The sequence below is a fragment of the Amphiura filiformis genome, chromosome 8 (genome assembly GCF_039555335.1).
Source record: "Amphiura filiformis chromosome 8, Afil_fr2py, whole genome shotgun sequence".
Classification (NCBI taxonomy): Eukaryota; Metazoa; Echinodermata; class Ophiuroidea; order Amphilepidida; family Amphiuridae; genus Amphiura; species Amphiura filiformis.
In genome coordinates this window covers 26,813,103-26,835,054 of record NC_092635.1, presented here as the reverse complement: position 1 = coordinate 26,835,054, position 21,952 = coordinate 26,813,103, and the positions used below count along the sequence as shown (strand labels likewise).

General features: G+C 34.8%; 1 protein-coding gene across 1 annotated transcript in view; it reads right to left on the bottom strand.

The window, feature by feature from the left end:
• The window catches only part of LOC140158880 (putative ammonium transporter 2), a 78,703-nt gene extending 58,220 nt beyond the window's left edge, over positions 1-20,483 (bottom strand). The window contains 3 exon segments of the mRNA XM_072182142.1: positions 3,759-3,869; positions 11,193-11,348; positions 20,253-20,483. Coding sequence (XP_072038243.1) covers positions 3,759-3,869; positions 11,193-11,348; positions 20,253-20,466 — 481 coding nt within the window. The 5' untranslated portion in view covers positions 20,467-20,483.
• Between the last annotated feature and the right edge of the window lie 1,469 nt (positions 20,484-21,952).

Genomic DNA, 21,952 nt, shown 5'->3' with positions numbered 1-21,952 from the left:
TTACAGTGTCTGAATAATTGCGAACCCGGCTTATCTATTAAAATTTCATCAGAAATAAACCAAAATTGATATTAATTTCTGTTAGAAAGCAGGGAAATGTCATGGCGAACTCAGTTTGAGCTGAACATATGCGGCAAACACAGCACCTCCGAATTGGTCAATTATGGAGTCACATTAAAGAAAACTAGTTCTACGGGCGGAGTGACCTTTCAAGTAGAGTCGGTCGGTCGGGCTTTTTTTTCTTCTTTTTTTTTGGAAATGACCCAAAAATCACCAAAATCTGTCAATACTTTGCGATTTGGGAAAATACCAAAAAAAAATTTCGAAATTGGGTCGGCATTCATTTGTACAGGAAATGTTTTTCCCAATTTGTTCAAAATCGGGGTCGGACGGGCCCGTAGAACAGGGTTTTCTTTTTTCGTCGCCTTAACGGTTATTAATGCCATCAACTTTTCACCAATATACGCTCTACATCTGCTATAATAATTGTTTCAAATTTTAATATAGTAGGTCTACAACAATTTTCCTCGCAAAAGTCTTCATGTAATCGTTATTTTTTTCTGCTTGATTTAAGTATAGTTATTAAAAACAAAGAAAATTAATTTAAATTCCTGGTCAAATGAAACAGAAATGATTTCATTAAGTTTTCATGACATGATAAAGTGGTCCCTGGAATTTGATTTGACTGTTATTTATGTTATTAACAACAGCAAATAACGTTAACACGGCCACAATTATATATTGTGCTTGTTTCTGATGTCCAAAAACACAAGCCTTTATATAAAATGTCATTCTTATTCTGTGTCATCTACCGATGTTGTAGTTCGATTTAGTATGCATGCATTGTGTTTGTTTCTAGCAGTTTTAATAGTTTTATTTTATTTGACCCTTCTGTATTGTTTTAAACTTAATTTTGACTGATATTACTAAAGATATCATTTCAGGATGAAAAGCCGTGAATATGTATTGAATTGTGTTTAAGATTTCAATTGAACTTATCGAGAAGTGCCACCAACAGCACAACATGAGCAAACTATACAAAGGGCAAAATTGGGTTAGTCTAGATTTGGATGAGATAGTGATAAATTACGTACAGCATTGCTATCTACAGAAAATAACACCATTGATAATTACGTAGAGCATTGCTATCTACAGAAGATAACACAATTGATAAACTACGTATAACAGCGCTATCTATAGAAGATAACACCATTGATAAACTACGTACAGCAGTGTTATCTACAAAATATAACACCATTGATAAACTACGTACAGCAGTGCTATCTACAGAAGATAACGCCATTGATAAACTACGTACAGCAGTGTTATCTACAGAAGATAACACCATTGATAAATTACGTACAGCAGTGTTATCTACAGAAGATAACACCATTGATAAACTACGTACAGTAGCGTGATCTACAGAAGATAACACCATTGATAATGCCCGTTATCTACAGAAGATAACACCACTGATAAACTACGTACAGCATTGCTATCTACAGAAAATAACACCATTGATAAATTACGTAGAGCATTGTTATCTACAGAAGATATCACCATTGATAAACTACGTACAGCAGTGCTATCTACAGGAGATAACACCATTGATAAATTACGTACAGCATTGCTATCTACAGAAAATAACACCATTGATAAATTACGTAGAGCATTGTTATCTACAGAAGATATCACCATTGATAAACTACGTACAGCAGTGCTATCTACAGGAGATAACACCATTGATAAATTACGTACAGCAGTGCTATCTACAGAAGATAACACCATTGATAAACTACGTATAGCAGTGATATCTACAGAAGATAACACCATTGATAAACTACGTATAGCAGTGCTATCTACAGAAGATAACACCATTGATAAACTACGTACAGCAGTGCTATCTACAGAAGATAACACCATTGATAAACTACGCACAGCAGTGTTATCTACAGAAGATAACACCATTGATAAACTACGCACAGCAGTGTTATCTACAGAAGATAACACCATTGATAAACTACGTACAGCAGTGCTATCTACAGAAGATAACACCATTGATAAACTACGCACAGCAGTGTTATCTACAGAAGATAACACCATTGATAAACTACGTACAGCAGTGCTATCTACAGAAGATAACACCACTGATAAACTACGTATGGCAATGCTATCTACAGAAGATAACACCACTGATAAACTACGTATGGCAGTGCTATCTACAGAAGATAACACCATTGATAAACTACGTACAGCAGTGCTATCTACAGAAGATAACACCACTGATAAACTACGTATGGCAGTGCTATCTACAGAAGATAACAGAAAAGCCTTGAATATGTATTGAATTGTGTTTAAGATTTTAATTGAACTTATCGAGAAGTGCCACAAACACAACAGCACAACATGAGCAAACTATAAAAAGTGCAAAATTGGGTTAGTCTAGATTTGGATGAGATAGTGATATAAAGGCTTACAGTTACAAGGATGTAAATGACATTTTCATTTACACAACACTTAAATTAGCATCATCACTTTATGATGGAGCAGTATTTGACATAAATGATTTATATAGGCGATATATCGATATGCTTAATTAACTCGATGTTTCGCAGAATATGTTATGATGATATAACATTAATGTTTTAGGATTCTAATATAAATAAGTAAACACCAGACCGTATCAAATGATGCGGGCAATTGATCAATCTTACATCTTGCGAAACGGATCAAATATAAGCTTTCACTGTGTCCATGAATCGTTGAATTTTATAATTTAATGTTGTAGTTCGGCCGGTCACCATCAGGTATGCAGAAAATAAATCATTAAAGGCCTTTTCAGTGATCCCAGTGAAAGTGCAAAAAAAAAAGTTGTTTATAAATTGTTATAAAGGTTAAGCATTAAAATTGTCATTAGCTATTTTTGAAATGAAAAACATTGAGAAATATGAGGAAAACAGCAGTAATTGTCAAAGTTGAGACCCCAAATAGACCTACATGTAGTTAATTATTGTACTGTCAGTATATAAATTACAGATTTCATGTAAATGCCTTATTTTGTCGTACACGGCTTTTAGCTGAACCACTAGCAGGCTATGTTAGCACATCTATATAACAATGACAAAGGTACCAAAATCTGAATTTTGATGGTCTGGATGAGCAAATCACTGAATTTTAAGGGGCGATTTCAAAAATAATAATAACAAAATAACATTGGCTTACTTACTTTCCGTAAATAAATTGATGTTAGTCATGTTAATCACGGAATTCGGAAAAATAAGTAGAGGTCTAAAAGTAAAATCATGTAACTTCATGATTTCATGATTATATTTTGTTCTTTATATCTATAGATCACTGTATAGATGCCAAATGACCCAACGAAGGTTCACATGAGACTTTTCTTGCCGTATATTTTAACAAAATGTCAACATTCCATAACAAAATCATCAAAACCTGAAATGAAGTTTTTTGGTTACAGAACTTTGGGAATGTTTAGTGATTTTAAAGCAACCTTTGCCCCCCCGGACTGCATTTTGAGGAGAGCGAGAGCAATCACTCTCTACTGCTCTCCTTAAATCTGATACAGGAGAGTGATTTTTAGCTCTCCTTAGTTGACCATTACATCCTCTCCTTACATTTTATTGTAAATGCTCTAAACAGCTCTCCTTGAAGGCTCAATAAGAGCTATTTAATACTCTCCTGTAAATTCCAAAAGACAGTCGCTGCGGCCCCCACCCACCCCCACGAGACGAACATACCTGATACAATAGTAGTTGCTGTAGTAGCAAAGGAAGCCTGGAAAACAAATTTAGCAAACGTCCACCCCATTTCATCTTCGTCTGTGGAATCCGTGAAGAAGTAGCCAATTCCTAGAATGAAAACAAGAAACGTCATTTATAAGAATTATTTTGGTTCATACATTTTCAAAGACTGTTTTTTTTATCAGCATAGGTCTACATGATGATTTGTCAGTGGCTTCGGGGTAGCTTATCCGAAAAAAGTCAAACTTGTTTTCTGTAAAGAACGTTAAAATTCAGCCTTTAAAAAAATTAAAAAAAATTTTTCGTTTAAAACGTTAAACTCATCCCTATTTAGTGTCCACTTTTTAGCCCCAAGCACCCCACAATAAATACTGGATACGGACCGGACCTGACGTTTATTTCAAGGGCAAGGTGGTTTTGCCTTTGATTGCAAAGGCAGGTTTCGCTTATTTCCCCTATATTTGACTATAGAATTTCTTCCGAGTCTTTGATTTGACATAATTTAGTCGAATTCTTGCTCGACTTTTCCTGTATCCTGCTCGACTTTAATTGTAAGCAGAATTATAGGTCGAATAAATAAATGACGTGTGTTAACTCGATTCATGTTTGATAGGCCCTACATGTATTTTTCATATTTTATCGACAAAATATTTATGAAGTGGTGGCACAAACAAGGAGAAAGAGAGTTTGTGTGCGGGGAGGAAAGGGAAGAGAAAGAGAGCAGGGGTGGGGGGTGACTCCATCAAGAGCGGGATCCGCTTAAAACGTTTCAATTTGATCTCCTGGATACGCATTCATAATATAAAGTATCTACGTCCATTGATTGATTGATTGATTGATTGATTGATTGAACGATTGATTGATTGATTGATTGATTGATTGATTGATTGATTGATTGATTGATTGATTGATTGATTGATTGATTGATTGATTGATCGATTGATTGATCGATTGATTGAACGATTGAACGATTGGTTGAACGATTGATTGATTAAACTAACGATGAGAAGACAAATGACGACGGAGAAGAAGACTAGGCCTATATAATAGCAATAGAAATAATAATATACTTATAATTGGCATGACAACATTATTAAAAAGGGAACAGAACAAGAAAGTAAGTGAATTGAGCTCAAATATTGATTAATAATAATAGAGTAAAATTTTAATCAATAGGCCTATTGCGTTCCATTTGACTCATTTTGTTGCTCTGTTCCCTTTTTACTCAACCTCTAGTAATTTGTACTATTTTTTATTTAGTTAGAGTGATAACAATTTTAATACTTGCAGATTTCAAATGCACATAAAATACAACTAAACATACAGTACAACCTACATGTATTTGCATATATTAAAATGTATATACTTGTATCATATACCAGTATACAGCGCGTGTAAATAGCTATATACGGTCAAGTATGTATACGTTTCATAACTGTTCTATAACCAAATAATTGCTGATGAATACAGCTGCACCTCAAGAGACTCGTGTAATGACGACCGTAACGAATATCTTGACACTTATTTTGACAGTACAATGTTTGATGTAAGTCAGTCAATATTGGATCTCAATAATGTTGATTCTTTTTCACGACTGACTGTCGTGATTGAATGTCAACACTTTGTACTCCTGGAGCACAAACTAATATGTAGAGTGGGTATTAGGCCCTACTTACAGTTCCTGTAAACCCTAAACCCACAGTGCCCTAAACCCAAAATTACAGTGTTATTGTGCTCTAGAAGCACAAACTATTTTTTTGCTCCAGGAGCACAAAGTGTTGATGATAACTCAATTTTGCATTATAGGGGTGGCTGGGGGTATTACCAATAGGGTGCAGGGGGTTGTTAGGTGATGTTTATGTGTAATTTGCGGTGGTGAGTTTTGAAATATAAATTTGATACTACCATTACTACATGTATATAGACTACCCAGCAAATACAAAACGTTTTCGACATCATTCGCAAAAGGTTATAAAATGTTGTCAGAAAACGTTTAAATGTCGGGTTAGGGTATAAAAACATTTTAATAACATTCCAAAAATATTTTTGAAAACCTGATACAAAACATTAAAACAGAATGTTATTTTGGGGTTGAAAAAAACATTTTAAGAACATTTCTGTGTTTGCTGGGGGAAAATATTTTAACATAATGTTATTTAAGTGTTGACAAAATATTTGGCAAAAAATGTTTGCAAAAATAGTTCACAATAACATTTTTGAAAACATTTTAGAAATATTGTTGTAGTAATCTTGGATACTGATCCGTCATGGGTTGGTAGAGGCGTCCGGGAAGCGGCTCACATCAGGCAAAACAGAAGCACCCTGAACAGAGACGGCGGCCGGTATCACCTACCAGCAGTGTACACCTCGCTATTGAGACGTCCTGCACCGTCTGACGGTGCTGAGTCTCAATAGCACATCCAACAGCGCCCCCACGTGTTAATTGGGGCTGAAGAAAGTCTAGCGATTTGTAGACAGAAAGCTACCCAAGGTGAGCTAATTTTTACTGCTGTTGAGAAACAAGATTCGTTCAATATTGTTGTAGTGTGTTCATACAAAACGTTTTAAAACGTTTTCATGACCTTTATTTAACCCGACATTTTAATGTTATTCAAACGTTTTTACCTAAACCAAAAGCCAAAATATAACTGATTTAAAACGTTTTTGTGTTTGCAAGTTGTGTTTTTATTTGTAAGCTGGGCATACTTTTAAGCAAAACCGTTACGAGGTAAATCTGGCAAGACCGAAATTAGAAGCTTTTTACAAAGTCATGCCAAATAAGGGGCTCGCCGTAGCTGGCGCCCTAAAACCATATTTTCTTAATTTTAACCATGCACGTTTTCTTCACGTTTATTCCGCCAACCCCTTATGCCGTCCACTTGACATTTAAGTGTTGTAAATTATATTGCATTTATTAACTTATTTTACCAATGTGTCAAATCTAATATAAATCTGGATGTGTAGGTGGATGTGTAACTATAAATTCGTTTGTATTTGCCGCATGCGCGCACAATGATTACCGTTTTTTGCTCATATTCACTAATTTATCCCTTAATGTCTCACTATTATTTCCACTACTTTGATCATGCCAGGCAAAGAAAGAGCTTTAAAATTGTTTCTTTTGGTAAACTATATATAACTTATATGAACATGTTTGCCAATTAATAATAATTTTTGTTTTAGTGAAGAGCCGGGATCTGGAAAACCGTCACACTACCATCGAAATTATAATTGTACGTAATTATAGGCTACATGATGAATTTCTGATATCAAATTTTCTTTTTAAATTACTTTTCATTTCATTTTCATTAGTTTAGTGTGTAAAAGATTCATCTCAAACGAAAAACTGTTCACAAAACCGCCTTGTTTCCTTTTAACCTTTTAACCTCACGCTGTCATACCGACCTTATCAATATCAATTAACGTAAATAATTTTGAAAACTTAAAAAAAAAGCGTTGCGTGTTTTGAAAAAATAGTAATCAAACCATGCTGGCACTTTCTTCTTAGATTTTTCCCCAACTAAAATATTACATACCTATATGTTTATGAATGATAGCGACGTTATTGGTGGAAAAGACAGCAGAGTGGAACTTTCCTAGAATTAATGTTAGGGATCAATAATTGTAGTTCACGCTCGCCAATTTATACGAATTATAAAACAATCAAAGGTCGTAATGGTGGATTTTCGATTATTAATGTTAAGAAGCTTTTAGTATCTGAGTTGGATATATCAACGTGATGGCCGTTTCCATGGAGTTTACGAAGTATCAAATATTTAATGTGTATAATGTTGTTTATTTGGACAAATAATTATTAAAATAAAAGATATATGGTTTTCTCAAACCAGACAACAATTACTAGTTGATGTCGATGGCGACGATGATAACAGCCGAGTAAATAATTCATTGCACTATTGGAATTAAGGCTCTGAATATTTCAAATCAAAGGTCAAATCTTTGCTTTGAGGATGGTCATTTTTTTGGCCACAGAGGGGACAAAAATTAAAAATGCTCCGTTTTCAATGCAAATGGTCTCAAATTGCTCGTCATGTAAGAGCAAGTCAAAGAAGGAATCGTTTGCACTGTCTAAAATGCTTTGTTTTTGACTAAATTGGGCAATAAAGGTCAATCCCCAAAATACAGCCTATATTGACCACAACCTATTTTGTGATGTTTCCTGGGTACACCTATACATGGTTACAACTATTTGACTTGGTTTTTATTCGACGAGTAATTTGAGACCATTCTCGTTAAAATCGGAGCATTTTTAATATTTAGCCCCTGTGTATCCAAAAAAATGACTACCTCCCCCCAGATCAGTGGCGGCATCAGGATTTTTTTCAGGGGTGGGGGGGGCTAAGTGAATTTCAAGGGGGGGGGGCAAAATCGACAAAAAGTCGAAATGTACGTGATTTTGGGAGTTTTGACTCAAAAGTGGGGGGGAAAACTGGAGAAAGAAAAAATATTTAGGGCCCCCTTGCGCTGCCCCCGTAGCGCCGCACTTCCCAAGATTTGACCTTTTTGCTTATAGCTTAAGAACGGTATGTCGCAAGTATGTCAAACTATACTTTTTCTGAATCCTTGAGATGAGAGGAATACTTTTTAAACCAAATTTGAGCCTTTGGGCATTCCCGTGCAATGAAATGAAATTGGAGGAAATGTAGATTGAGGAGATAAAACATGCAAATACATAAAATGACCATGTCGGTACAAGAATTGAAGCAAATTACGTTTACATTTCGTGACCTGTTTCGATCTCAAGTTTGTTAGAGATCAATAAGATGGTCAGCTGCCTGGACGTGAATGAGATGAAATTAACTTATTTTCATAGCTGGTTCTTTTCAACATAACTGTGTCAAGTTGAGGATGATAATGAGACACGTATTTCATCTCACACTTAATTATATTTCGTCATCTTTTTGATAATAAATATATAGAATTTTGCGCATGCAATTTAATATGAATTTTGAAATAATTGCATATGTAACAGGTTTTTTTTTCACCCAATTGACAGCTACGGTAGTTTTTCAGTTTGTACTACGTCATTATTTTGTTTGAATGGTCATGTCCTGGGCTCATGCTCGATGGAAATGGGTCACGTGTTGGAAATATTCATTTGAATTTCATAAATTGTGATTACCAAGATTACAGCATTTGTTTGGTTTATTTTCTATAGATACAAAGTTTATCTTTGATCTTCTTCACTTTCGGAAATTATAGCGTATGCGTCACAGCACATATTGCCAATGTCAACAACTGCATGCAATGATTGCAAATATTTTGAACACATGAACTAAGAACACGATGTCATCAAACGGCTTTAGAAAATAAACTTTTATTCTGATTACCATTTTCGTACATAGTCATTTATGACAAAGGTATTTTCTGTCATAAATAATCAATGGATTTATCCAACCAGAGATGAGGAGAAAGAACAATATCTTACCATATAAAACTATGCCCTATATTAAATTACACTTAAAAGTGCATATATAATTAAATAAGGAGTATTCTTAATGGATAATGTTGTGTCTAAGCTTTTTAACTGAACTAAAACCCGAGCTTTTGAAAAACGACGGGTCAAAAAAAGTCAACAAAAGCCATTGTTATTAATCAAATCAGAGCACTTTCAAGGGATGGGTTATGAATGTTTCGACAGTATTTATTATGTGGGACATTAGAGCACATCAGACATATCGAATTGCATTCTGAATAAGAAGAATGTCCTTCTGATATCAAATAATTTCGATTTTTTGAAATTCGCAATGTAATACACATTTTATGGCAAATCATTAAAAATTGATATTTTTGATATTTAACAGTACCCAAAACACCAAAAAAATTAGGTCGTTTTGGGAAAAAAAATCCATATCTTCAATATGAAAGATCAAAATTTTCAATTGATCGTCGGCTTTTCCTCCCAGCTACATACACTTTAAGAATATATCATTAGATTTATAAAATTTACTTCGAGGACTGTTATATATCAAAAATGTGAAAAATATGAAATTTTAATAATTTGTCATAAAATTTGTATTATATCGTGAATTTCAAAAATGAAAATTATTTGATATCAGAAAGACATTCTTCGTATTCAGAATGCAATTCGATATGTCTGACATGATGTGCTCTCATGTCCCACAAAAAATACTGTCGAAACGCTTAAAACGCTCCGTCCATGCAGATCCCTTAAGAGCAGGACTCGCTTTGGTAAAAAAAAAAAGAACAACCGCTATTACTAATTAATCTCAGAGAAAATATGGCAAAATTCGCATAAATTATTATATTCTTCTTGCCGCACTTTGCGTATATTTGAGACATTTAAAACAAAGAATTATAATACTAGTGTTGCCTAATTATCCACATGTCCTATACCTTCTGCACCACGAATTGGGAGAACATTGCCAGCTGATTGTGGTGATGATGAACACATATTGTGCATTCCAATATTAGACGCTTGGAACCAATTCCAATTGGCCTAAAGTGTTCGATCATTTTTTTTTTTGTTCTGAGATTTATAATAGTGCGGGGTGCTGATGTCCACAAGTAAAAGCCACTTTTGCATAGACACATAAAATAAAATTGTACAGCTTTTGACGTTGTTTGACAAAAAAACCTACCCTTTGCCCAAAAAGCAACTTCTTAGGTGCTACTGCCCAAATAAAAAAATCAGCACCCCAATTTCACTTGGCAGATCATATTTTCCCGTACACTGCAAAAACGTCGGTGTTAAAAGTAACACCGAGGGTGTTAATTTTAACACCGGGTGGTGTTCTGAGAGGTCCACACTTTTCGGTGTTAATGAAACACTGCTAAGTGTTATTTTGACACTACGAAGTGTTATTTTGACACTGTATCCTAGTGCTAATTTGATCCTTTTTCCGGTGTTAATTTCCTATTCAACACCGTTGGGTGTTGATTTGATCCTTTTGCCTGAATTTCCTATATTCAACACCACTGTGGTGTAAATTTAACACCACTGGGTGTTGATGGAACGTACTTAATACTGTGGCGGTGTTCTGAGAGGTCCACACTCTTTGGTGTAGAAGGGACACTGGTACGGGTGTTGAAATTATCATCTTTAATCATGGTTAACATCTTAATCAATGAGCGTGAATTGTTTCTGTTGCTTCTGTTGGTTTCCACCCAAATAAATAATAGATCACTTAGATCTACAAAACAAGTCCACGCAGCGCACATTTAAGATTTTGTATTGACACCTTATGCATGGTGTTGATCAATCAAATCTAACACCGTAAATTAACACCAGAAGCTTCAACACCAGCTCGGTGTTGCATATTCAACACCGGCGTTTTTGCAGAGTATGTATACTTCATCTCATTCATCACAATGATTTCCAGAAACGTGTTCAAAACATGCACCATGCCCCACAGACAAACAGACAAACAAACAATATTGAAATAAACTTACCACAAAATGGGTTAGAACCCGGCTCATTTCCGAAACTAAAAGCGTACCCAAACATCCAATAAGAAAGCCCGCCAAATAAAACATCCACTGCGTTCTTCACCATAATATTTACTTCATTCTTTCTGGAAACTAGTCCGGATTCTAGCAAGCCAAAACCTGAAACATACAACGATATAGGCTAAATATTAATAAATACATTTTCAAACATTGAGGACAAATTTTTCTCTCCTTATAGGCCTATATCACCTTTATAAAACTGATTTTGGTACCTTTTATTATAAAAATATTATCAATTAAAATTAGCGACTTTTCTCTATAATTTTGGCAAGTAGGAAGGTTATTTTGGTACTTGCTCAAGTCTTGATATGATGATATTTACACTGCGCGGCTAACCATCCAAAATGGTACAAATGTGATTGATGTTTTAAAATCTCGGATTGTAATTTGACCTGCCTTTCTGGTTTTGCCTTGATCTCTATAGCTCTGAAGATAACACCACCTTCATTTTACATGTTATAAAAAATAGTGTTATCAACCAGGGTCATCGAATTTCCTCGTTTTCTATCATAGTAATATTGTGTAAGCAAATCTTCTTTTTCCTCCCGTTCATCGTCCTTTTTACAAAAGCCATAAAAAGCCCAAACTATTACACACAATCTTATAAAACACCATATGTGGCCGTACACTACGAATGAGCCGTAAAGTCGGCAAATTGTATTCTGAGTTACAGTGTAAAATGTGCGTGAAGATCGTATTCATAGGTACCTCAATTTGCTGCGACAAGTTTCTCATTTTGATAGTACGAGTCAAACACCGTTTAAAACAATCAATAATCCTATTGCTGAAGAGGATGATAGTCTGCTACCTATTTCTATAGCTCCTTTATAGCTCTAGTCTATGATTGCTTTGCCTAAATCCTGTTTATCTAGGTATGTATAACCAACAATTAACAATGAGAGGACATTCCTGAACCTCGTTGACTTGGGGATGATTTGAAATGACCGCCGATTATGACTGTTTGATATTTATTACCAGCAATTTGGAAAAAGAGACACATGTAGAACCGAAAAAGGTACCATTTTGTTGAAGGAGCAGAGTTCAACAAACCATAACCTTGCTTTTGATATCGTTTGAAGTCAAATGATATACCATTTTAAAGTTTATGATATGTATTTTCTAAACACGAAATAAAACAAAATTACCGGGGCCGACTTTACGGCTGATTCGTGATGTACGGTCTCATATAGTCGTCGATTCAGGTCAAGGTGTTTCACTTTTGCTATATCCATAAAATCTTAAGTATCAAACGTCATTAGGATAGTTAAGGTGTCGTTCCAATAATGGTCGATTTCGTTTGCAGTCTCGTCCAATATATACAGTGTGTCCCATAAAAATTACCGGGTGAATAAAATTGAACGTTAGTCGAGAAGTAGACATCAAAATCAAAAAATTAAAAATGTAACGCATAGCCTATTTTGTTGTACATCACATACAAAAATTTTATTTGATTCGGTTGACTGGTTGTGAAAAAATTAACGATTACATATTAAATGCACACATCAACGCAGTTCATTCCAAGTTTGATCAATACGGTATGTGCTTTTTTCATACTCGCTCATCGCTTCCTAAAGTTTGTGTATCTCATTAAATTTAGTCTACATTATCTATTTATAATCCGACGGTGTTATGTTATTCATGCTTTCACTGAAGATGAATAACAGTTTGTTCGAGAAACTTTGATTTCTGCAAACATTTGAGCCAAGAATGACAATGAACAAGTGCTTACAGCTTTACGTGTGATTTGTGATACCATGCAACATTGATGTTGAAGTTTTAATAGATTTAAACTTTGCATTACAATATCTTGGAAATATTCCAAAACAGTAATGCGTGTGAGAATTTTTTTAAGCCAGCCGGAATTCTTTATGCAATAATTCTTTATGCACCATTTATATCAACATTAACAACAAAAAAAGATATTTACAAGTACTGAGCATGATCTTACATGCAAGCTTTCATTTTCAATATCGTGCAGGTTTTCTAATTTGAACAAAACCTAATTAAATGTTCTGCAAGGAACAGATTGTTTAAAAAGAACGAAAAGGATTTCACTAGTGCGCAATGACTTGAATGATCTTTCTTTCAAACTTGAATGAAGTGAATTAACGCATGCGTTATGTAATCGCTCATTTCTTCGCAATTAGTCAACCGATTCCAGTTGATGTTTAGAATTTTGTATTCCAATGTCTTTCTCGACTTACGTCCAAATTCATTCGCCCGGTAATTTTTTATGGGACACCCTGTCAATGTAATAATATGATTCGCACTAACTGGACGTTTTAGGCTATTTCAAGAAATATCGATCCTTATATAAATTGTTCAATAATAAATTAAGCACTGGTCAATAATTTCTTTACTTAATGATGTTTATTGTGGATGACAAGTTTGAATGGATTGAATCTTACCTATTTTCTTTTGAAATAATTATCCGTGATACTAATTTACATTATCGTAATTACTAGAAAACGATATTTAATGAAGTCCGTTTCAAATTAAGAATTATAAATCAATGCGCTTTGATTGTTGATGTCAGACATTAACATAACATTACATTAAACAATAACCGAATGACTTATTAAAATAATATCATCATCTCAACCAATCCGTCAGTTTGCTAAGGTATGCATATATTTTATTATAGTCATCTCTACATTGTATATAGGCCTGGCTCTCGACCTTTTGAATTTTAAATTGTTGTGGTCAAGAAACCTGCGAGTATAAACCATTTGCAAAATGTCTGTACGTGTATATCTCCATGCATAAACAAATCCTACAATTGATCATAAAGATTTTTGCCATTCACTCTTAGGGGGGAAATGGGCTCTTGGCTTTCCTGTATGTAGCACCCATAAGATAAATGTGTTCTTGATGAAAATGAAAAAAAAAACCAAAGTTCTTTATACAACTATTTAAGGTTCTACATATAGAGTATATTAGTGTGCATTTTCCAGGCCCAGGGTCTCCATTTTAATTCAATTACGTACAAAGCGTATAGGTAAGAGGGGGAGGGGTCAATATTTTGGGCATGTGTACGAAGTAAACTGGCGATTTGTTTGAGTAATAAAAAAAATTATGAAAGTGAAAAATTATGGTATTTTCCAATATTTTATTCATAACTTTGACCTAAGAAAATTCATTGTAACATTTTCTATAGAATGCCAACAGTGATTTTCTCTTTAATTTTGAGTCTAATATGCACTGTCCTATTATACCTTTTACTTTATTTATTAAAAAGCATTTTCTACCCTGCTCTAGGATTATCAATGGCGGCAAAGGCCCTCTTTCCTGAAACTGTATATTGTCGCTGTCGTAACATGAAGCCCATAGTTTAATTGCAAGGACATAAACCAAAGGGATGTCCCCCTGATTTACCCTCTTTTATACCTCAGAGGTAGCTCAGAGTCTGAACATGGCTTAAGTGACATTAAAAGATAACGCTAAATATCAAATATATATAGGCCTACAATAACATATTAAACCGAATATATGAGAGTGCCAGGGAGGGAGGGTTCTTTACCCAAATGACCATACGGGTAGAATATGCTCCCGGAAAAGACCCTTCTTTGGACTGTGCAGCTCCAAAAGACCATGAATTTGACCAAAAACGCTGAAAGAGAATTGATTTTCATAATTTTAGCTCTAAAGGACCCCCAAAATTGCTAATATTGCCATAAATTTGCCTTTGGAAATGATGCACTGGCGAGCTAGATTATTATCAGCCTGGAAAGCAGCCACTCTGATCTTTAAATTTAATCAGTAAGTTTTCCATCATGTACACATAAATTTACATTCATTCATTCATTCATTCATTCATTTATTTCCATATATAAAAATATACAACTACATCAAAAATAAAGAAACACAATATGGCGGAAAAGGCAGGAAGGCCAATAAGGCCTGAGAATTGCCTTTCCTTACGAAAAAAACAAAACAAAGATTATGAAATCAACAAAATAAATAAAATGACTAACAGACATGACAAATTACAGTGCTCGAGAATGGCCTAATTGTACTTAGAGATAAGTTTTTGTTTAATGTGTTTGCGGAAATGTTTTATGGACTTTGAGTCTTTAATTTTTTTATCTAGAGAGTTCCAAAGTATGGGCCCGCTCGTTCGAATGGAATGGTCGGAAAAAACTCTTTTATTTTTTGTTAACTGGAGATCATTATTTCGTCTTGTCTGGTAGTCATGGATGTCAGAACGTTTTGTAAAATACTCATTAAATGAATTGGGTAACTCATGTATGGAATTCTTGTACATAAATACACCAAGTTCAAGAGAATACATATCTTCTATATTTAAAATGTTGTATTTGGCAAATAAAGGTCTGGTATGACTTCTATAATGACTATTAGAAATTGTTCTTATTGCCCATTTTTGGAGTTTGGTCAGTTTATCTAAATAAAGTTTACATGTATTCCCCAGATTAGAATTCCATAATTGAGGTACGGCAAAATAAAAGTACAATATAAGGTATATAATATTCGATCAGGAATAAAGTGTTTTAATTTGTTCATGATACCAATATTTCTCGACAAAGTTTTGGAAACGCAGTCAATATGACATTTCCAGGTGAGGTTTTCATCTATTAAGACACCTAAAAATTTGGTATGTTTCACTCGGTCCAATAGTGTGTTGTTTAGGACGATGTTTAAATCTTGCTGCACTTTGACTGATGTCATATGAGGCGTTCCTAATAACATATAATTTGTTTTGCTTGCATTTACTGATAACTTGTTTGCTCTAAACCAATTGCTTACTTCTTTCAATTCAGCATTCACGACATTTGTTTGATTCTCAATATTTTCATGCGAGTAAAGGATAGTGGTATCATCAGCAAATAGTATAAAATCCAGAATATTAGAGGTACTAGTGATATCATTAACATATAATATAAAAAATAGTGGACCTAATATTGATCCTTGCGGAACACCACATACAATATCTTTAAGTTGTGAGTCACACGTGTTGTAGGATACATATTGCTTTCTATTACTTAGATAATTTGTAAGCCATTCCAATACCACACCACGAAATCCATAATGCTCTAATTTATGAAGAAGTATTTTGTGGTCAATTGTATCAAACGCTTTTGATAAGTCTAAGAAAATTCCAATAGTTGCTTTATTTTTGTCCACTGCTGTATTAATTTTATCCACCAGCTGTAATATAGCCATATAGGTAGAGTGGTTGGATCGAAATCCAAATTGTTTGTCATTAAGGATTTCGTGAGTATCTATGTAGTTAACACATTTATCAAATACAAGTCTTTCTAAAATCTTTGAAAAACATGGTAAAAGTGACACTGGTCTATAATTGGAGAAGACTTCAGCTTCTTGTTTTTTGTATATTGGTATAACCTTAGCTATTTTTAGTTTTTCAGGAACAATACCTGTTGAGATTGACATATTAAATATGCTTGTAAGAGGTTTTACGATTTCCTTAGCTACTCTTTTTATAATGAAATTTCCTATGTTATCATTACATATTCCTACATTATATATAACTTCATCCACATTCTTTGGGCGGCTTTGGGCCAGTCAGATATCGCGCGGCCAGAGAGCCTTACTAAAAATCAGGAATAAATAAATGTAGATATTTATATAGCGCCTTATGCCGTAAACAGCCTCAAAGCGCTTTACATTTATTCAGCCGTCATTAGAATATGTCTGAACCACGTTTGCAGCCTACAAATGGCGTAGGGTTCATCAGTACAACGACTGTGACTACCCCTAACAGCTTCCCATTACACCTGGGTGGGTGAGGCAAGCGAGGCAAAGCGCCTTGCCCAAGGGCACAACACGGTGGCGGGACGGGGACTCGAACCCATGCACGTCGAGCAAGCTCTCATGAGTGCAAGACCGTATCCACTGAGCCACCGTGCCCTACTCAAAATTAATCCGTACTCAAAACTTAAACTGACTCACCCGATTGCATTGTAAATATAACGAATGAACTAGTTAGGATCCAAGTCGCGTCATCCCAACTATTGTTCTGTTGTGTCGACTTTGAAGTTGTCGACGTCGGCTCCTGCGACGTCGGCATTTTTTCCCCAGAAGAATTATTACGAGTTCTGTTGCAATATTCAAAATATTCCTCACAAGAAATGTTTAATGTCGACATCATAATTTCGGTTACTCTTGCCATTATTATATTGTTTTATGAATCAATTAACAGAACTTTGTTTGCATGAGATAAAAACAAAACATGATGTCGCACTGTTCCACGTTATTCCGCATTATTCCACTATATTTATCTATTTCTATGTCATTGAGGTCGGTCAGTTTGTCAGATCTGCGAGAGCTTATATATCAACGCTGCTCCTGGTCAAGATGTGAAGAAATCTTTAATGACCATGATGACGTTTTGCAAAAGAAATTAACAAGAAAAATGTTGGCTAGGACGCCCATAACGTCAGATTTCCTGTAAAAACATTGATTCGTTTAATTCTTGTGTCGGAATCAACTGTGATGTGCGAGCTCAAATGATTGGATGTTTATCCATTATATAAGGACGCCCGTAACGTCTTAAAAATATATTTCCCACTGATTGAAGCCGATAGGTAGTTAGGATATTAGCCTTTGATGCATGAGGTTGTGGGTTCGATTTCCGTCGGTATAGCGTTTGTTGGGACATTGAGTGGGGGGGGACAAAAGTCTAATTTTAATTGATAACATATTTCTGTGGGTTCAATTCACACTTCCATGCACTCTCCCCATGATTCATTTATAGAATTTGATTTAGAATTTCGAAAAAAGACTATGGGGTGTATTCCACCCCCCCCCCCCCCAAAAAACACACCAGCCAAACAAACAAACAAACAACATAGTAAAACGATTGCATGAAGCATTAACCATAAAAGTTAATGAAGAGTATACTGAACCAAGAGTATCCAGGTATGCGGACTTTACCATAATTTTGTCTATGGTGTAGCAATAATTTCAAGGAAACACAGGTCAAAAAATCTAAATGTTTTGTTTGAAATCTAACATAATGACATTTCTTATCACTTTATGTTAATCCAGTGGGCAATACAGGTTGAAGTTCGACGTTGTATCGCCGTTGTATCAACGTCCGATTTCGACGTTGAAATCAGGTTGAAATCACATTGTATATGCAAATGGACATCAACGTTGATACAACGTTGTATCAACGTTGATACAACGTCGAAATCCTAACCTGTGCGGTTTTCATGAATATGTGTGAATTTTTCATGACATTTAGGTATATATTATATTATTTTGTGCACCCTCTTCAATAAATATCATTATTGTAACCATTATTATATATCCATCCAGATTATATCTTGAAATCCCTTTATCTTATTACGGGAACGAAGCCAAAAATGTGCACATCATATGAATTGTTTTATGCTTTATACAGTCCATAAAGTACAAGGTCTCTATATTAGAGGATTTTTTGGACGAGTGAATCACATTTGATCGAGATATTTTGGAAGTATTTTGTAATCATTTTGAAAGAGTTACGCCCTTTGAACATACAAATTTAGCAGTAACACTCCATAATTTCTCCTCTTTTCTCTGTAAAAGCTCCTCTAAACATGCTAAATGAAAAGGTGTTGCTCCTCAGTCCTGTACTAAAAGGATTACAAAATAACCATAGCATAACAAATCTATGGAAACCAGGAACCATTGAGTTTACGCCTATAATTTGTGGTCTGCGGATCACCACGCTATCTATTCAAGCACATCATCTTGACAAACTCGAAACATTCCAAAACTGACCAGATATAATATTTTTCACTTTTTATCTTTAAAGTTCAATATAAATAAGACATATTTTTCGGCTTGATTTTATTTTGTATGTATTAGTTTATTATACGAAGGGCCAGAGTAACCATTAAAAGTAGAAAGTGAGTCTTTGGTATGCATACATTAAAAGTGCTATCTTCAGTAGAAAGCAAGTCTTTGGCATGCATGCATTAAAGGTGCTATCTTCAGTAGAAAGCAAGTCTTTGGCATGCATGCATTAAAGGTGCTATCTTCAGTAGAAAGCAAGTCTTTGGCATGCATGCACTAAAGGTGCTATCTTCAGTAGAAAGCAAGTATTTGGTATGCATGCATTAAAGGTGCTATCTTCAGTAGAAAGCAAGTACCGTATTTGGTATGCATGCGTTAAAGGTGCTATCTTCAGTAGAAAGCAAGTCTTTGGCATTAAAAGTGCTCTCTTCAGTAGAAAGCAAATCTTTGGTATGCATGCATTAAAAGTGTTATCTTCAGTAGAAAGCAATTCTTTGGCATTAAAAGTGCTCTCTTCAGTAGAAAGCAAGTATTTGGTATACATGCATTAAAGTGTTATCTTCAGTAGAAAGCATTAAGTCTTTGACATGCATACATTAGAAGTGCTATCTTCAGTAGAAAGCTAGTCTTTATATGCATGCATTAAAAGTGCTATCTTCAGTAGAAAGCAAGTATTTGGTATGCATGCATTAAAAGTGCTATCTTCAGTAGAAAGCAAGTCTTTTACGTTAAAGTGCTATCGTCAGTAGAAAGCAAATCTTTGATATGCATACATTAAAAGTGCTATCTTCAGTAGAAAGCTAGTCTTTGATATGCATGCATTAAAAATGCTATCTTCAGTAGAAAGCAAGTCTTTTGCTTGCAAAGTGCCCTATTTTAGTTGAAAGCAAGTCTTTAGCATGCATGTTCATGAATATTGTTATCTTCAGTAGAAAGCAAGTCTTTGGCATACATATACATCAAAAGTGTTATCTTCGGCAGAAAGCAAGTCGTTAGCATGTATGCATCAAAAGTGTTACCTTTAGTAGAAAGTAAGTATTTGGCATGAATGCATTAAAAATGTTATCTTCAGTCTGTAATACATGCATTAAAAAGTGATATATCTTTATGCTGTAGAAACCAAGTCTTTGGCATGCATGCATTAAAAATTCCATCTTCAGCAGAGAGCAAGTCTTTAGTATGTATGTACATTAAAAATGTTATCTTCAGTAGAAAGCAAAATTCTTATTCTTAACTTACCTGATTGCATTGTAAATATAACAAATGCACTTGTTAGAATCCATGTCGCGTCATCCCAACTGTTATTGGCTGATTTCGTCGGTGTCGCTTTCGTCGCCGACGTCGACATCATGGAAGAATTGGAAGAATTATAACAAGACTTATTGAAATATTCAAAATACTCCTGGCATGAAATGTTCATTGTCGACATCATTGTCTCTGTTATAGTTGCCATTTTCCTTTGAAGTTGATGTTATAAACGTATTTAAAAGTCTTCACAAAAATTGTACAAATTCCGACATTGTGAAAAAGACAAAACGATCATTTCATTTAATAAAAGTGAAAATTGCAGATGCCATTTAAACGTCAATTCACCCATATTCAAACCAGAGACAATCAGCAGACATATGTATATATAGGCACCAATTATTGGTCACTATTATATTGAGCTCGATCTGGAGCTATTCTGACCGCTGAAAGCGCTATACATAAAAACAGTATAGAACGCCACATCACTGGACAATATTATCGAGTCACGCTTGTCGAGATTGTCGCAAGCTTGTTGAGTTGCAAAAAAGCCTATCGAGCTTTGCATACACTAAGCTACACTAGTCGTGTTTTGCGCATGGTCATTAATTGGGTTATTTTGGGTATAGTCCGTTGTCTGAGGCTGATCCTATATGATCCTATAGACAATGAAACATCCCACATATGTCAAACTATACATTTTCTGAGTCCTACAAAAGAAATACATTGGTATCGCTTTAATCACAATTTGAACAAGTTTGGAGTTCGATCTGTACAAGTTCAATGACCTCTAGAGGAGTTACTGCCAGCGTACCAAAAGTCTATCCTCAACTTTTGGCATGTCATGGTCTAGTGAAGATTTATACTTAGGCTCGAACCAGCGATCTGTTACTTCGTTGTTTTTGAATCCATGCTAGGCCACAGAGGCAGTTGGACAAATTAAGGTCTGATTTTCCCATAGGCCACCCAATGTGCCCTACATTTTAGGACTACAATTGCTCAGTTTATAGAATGTCGCATCTGTTTTTCAAGTGATGGCTTTAACTATGAATTATATTTTAGCAAACATTATATACCTCATAGGTGAGAGTCGAATCCTTGGGTGATCCTTGGGTTATGAAGCATCATACCTCTAGCCTTGATACCCGGGCCTTAATACATAATGACTTTAAAATGGGGTATTAGGTATAAGCTGATTTCAAAAGGGGGCCTATTGACAGGCACATGTAGCGTGCCCTCCCCCGACATAACATTCGCTTCAGAGGTCAACGAATTTTTGCCGCCAGTAAATCAGTCGGCCTGATGATACATCCCTGCAGATATGAAATATTGCCACTCATCAAAAGTAAAGTCCAGATCAGATTGTAATTTCAAATTCATCCTCGTTTATTACTACACCTGAATGAATGACAACATTCACAGTCGGTCCTTTATTTGATTTTATTTCGAGATATTTTTTTACAATGTATATTATTTTCTTTGTCCTGTTCAAATCGTCACACTGGAACATAAAACATGTAATGACCGTGATCTATAGCGACAATATTAAAAATATCTTCTTCTCTTGATTAAAGTCTCCAGATTTTAAATTGTAATAGGCCTACATTTTTATTTCTTTATCATGTTATTGAATGATTTTGATTTCCCTGCTTCAGCCGCAGTACCCAAATATCAAGGCTAATCTTTAAGCATGT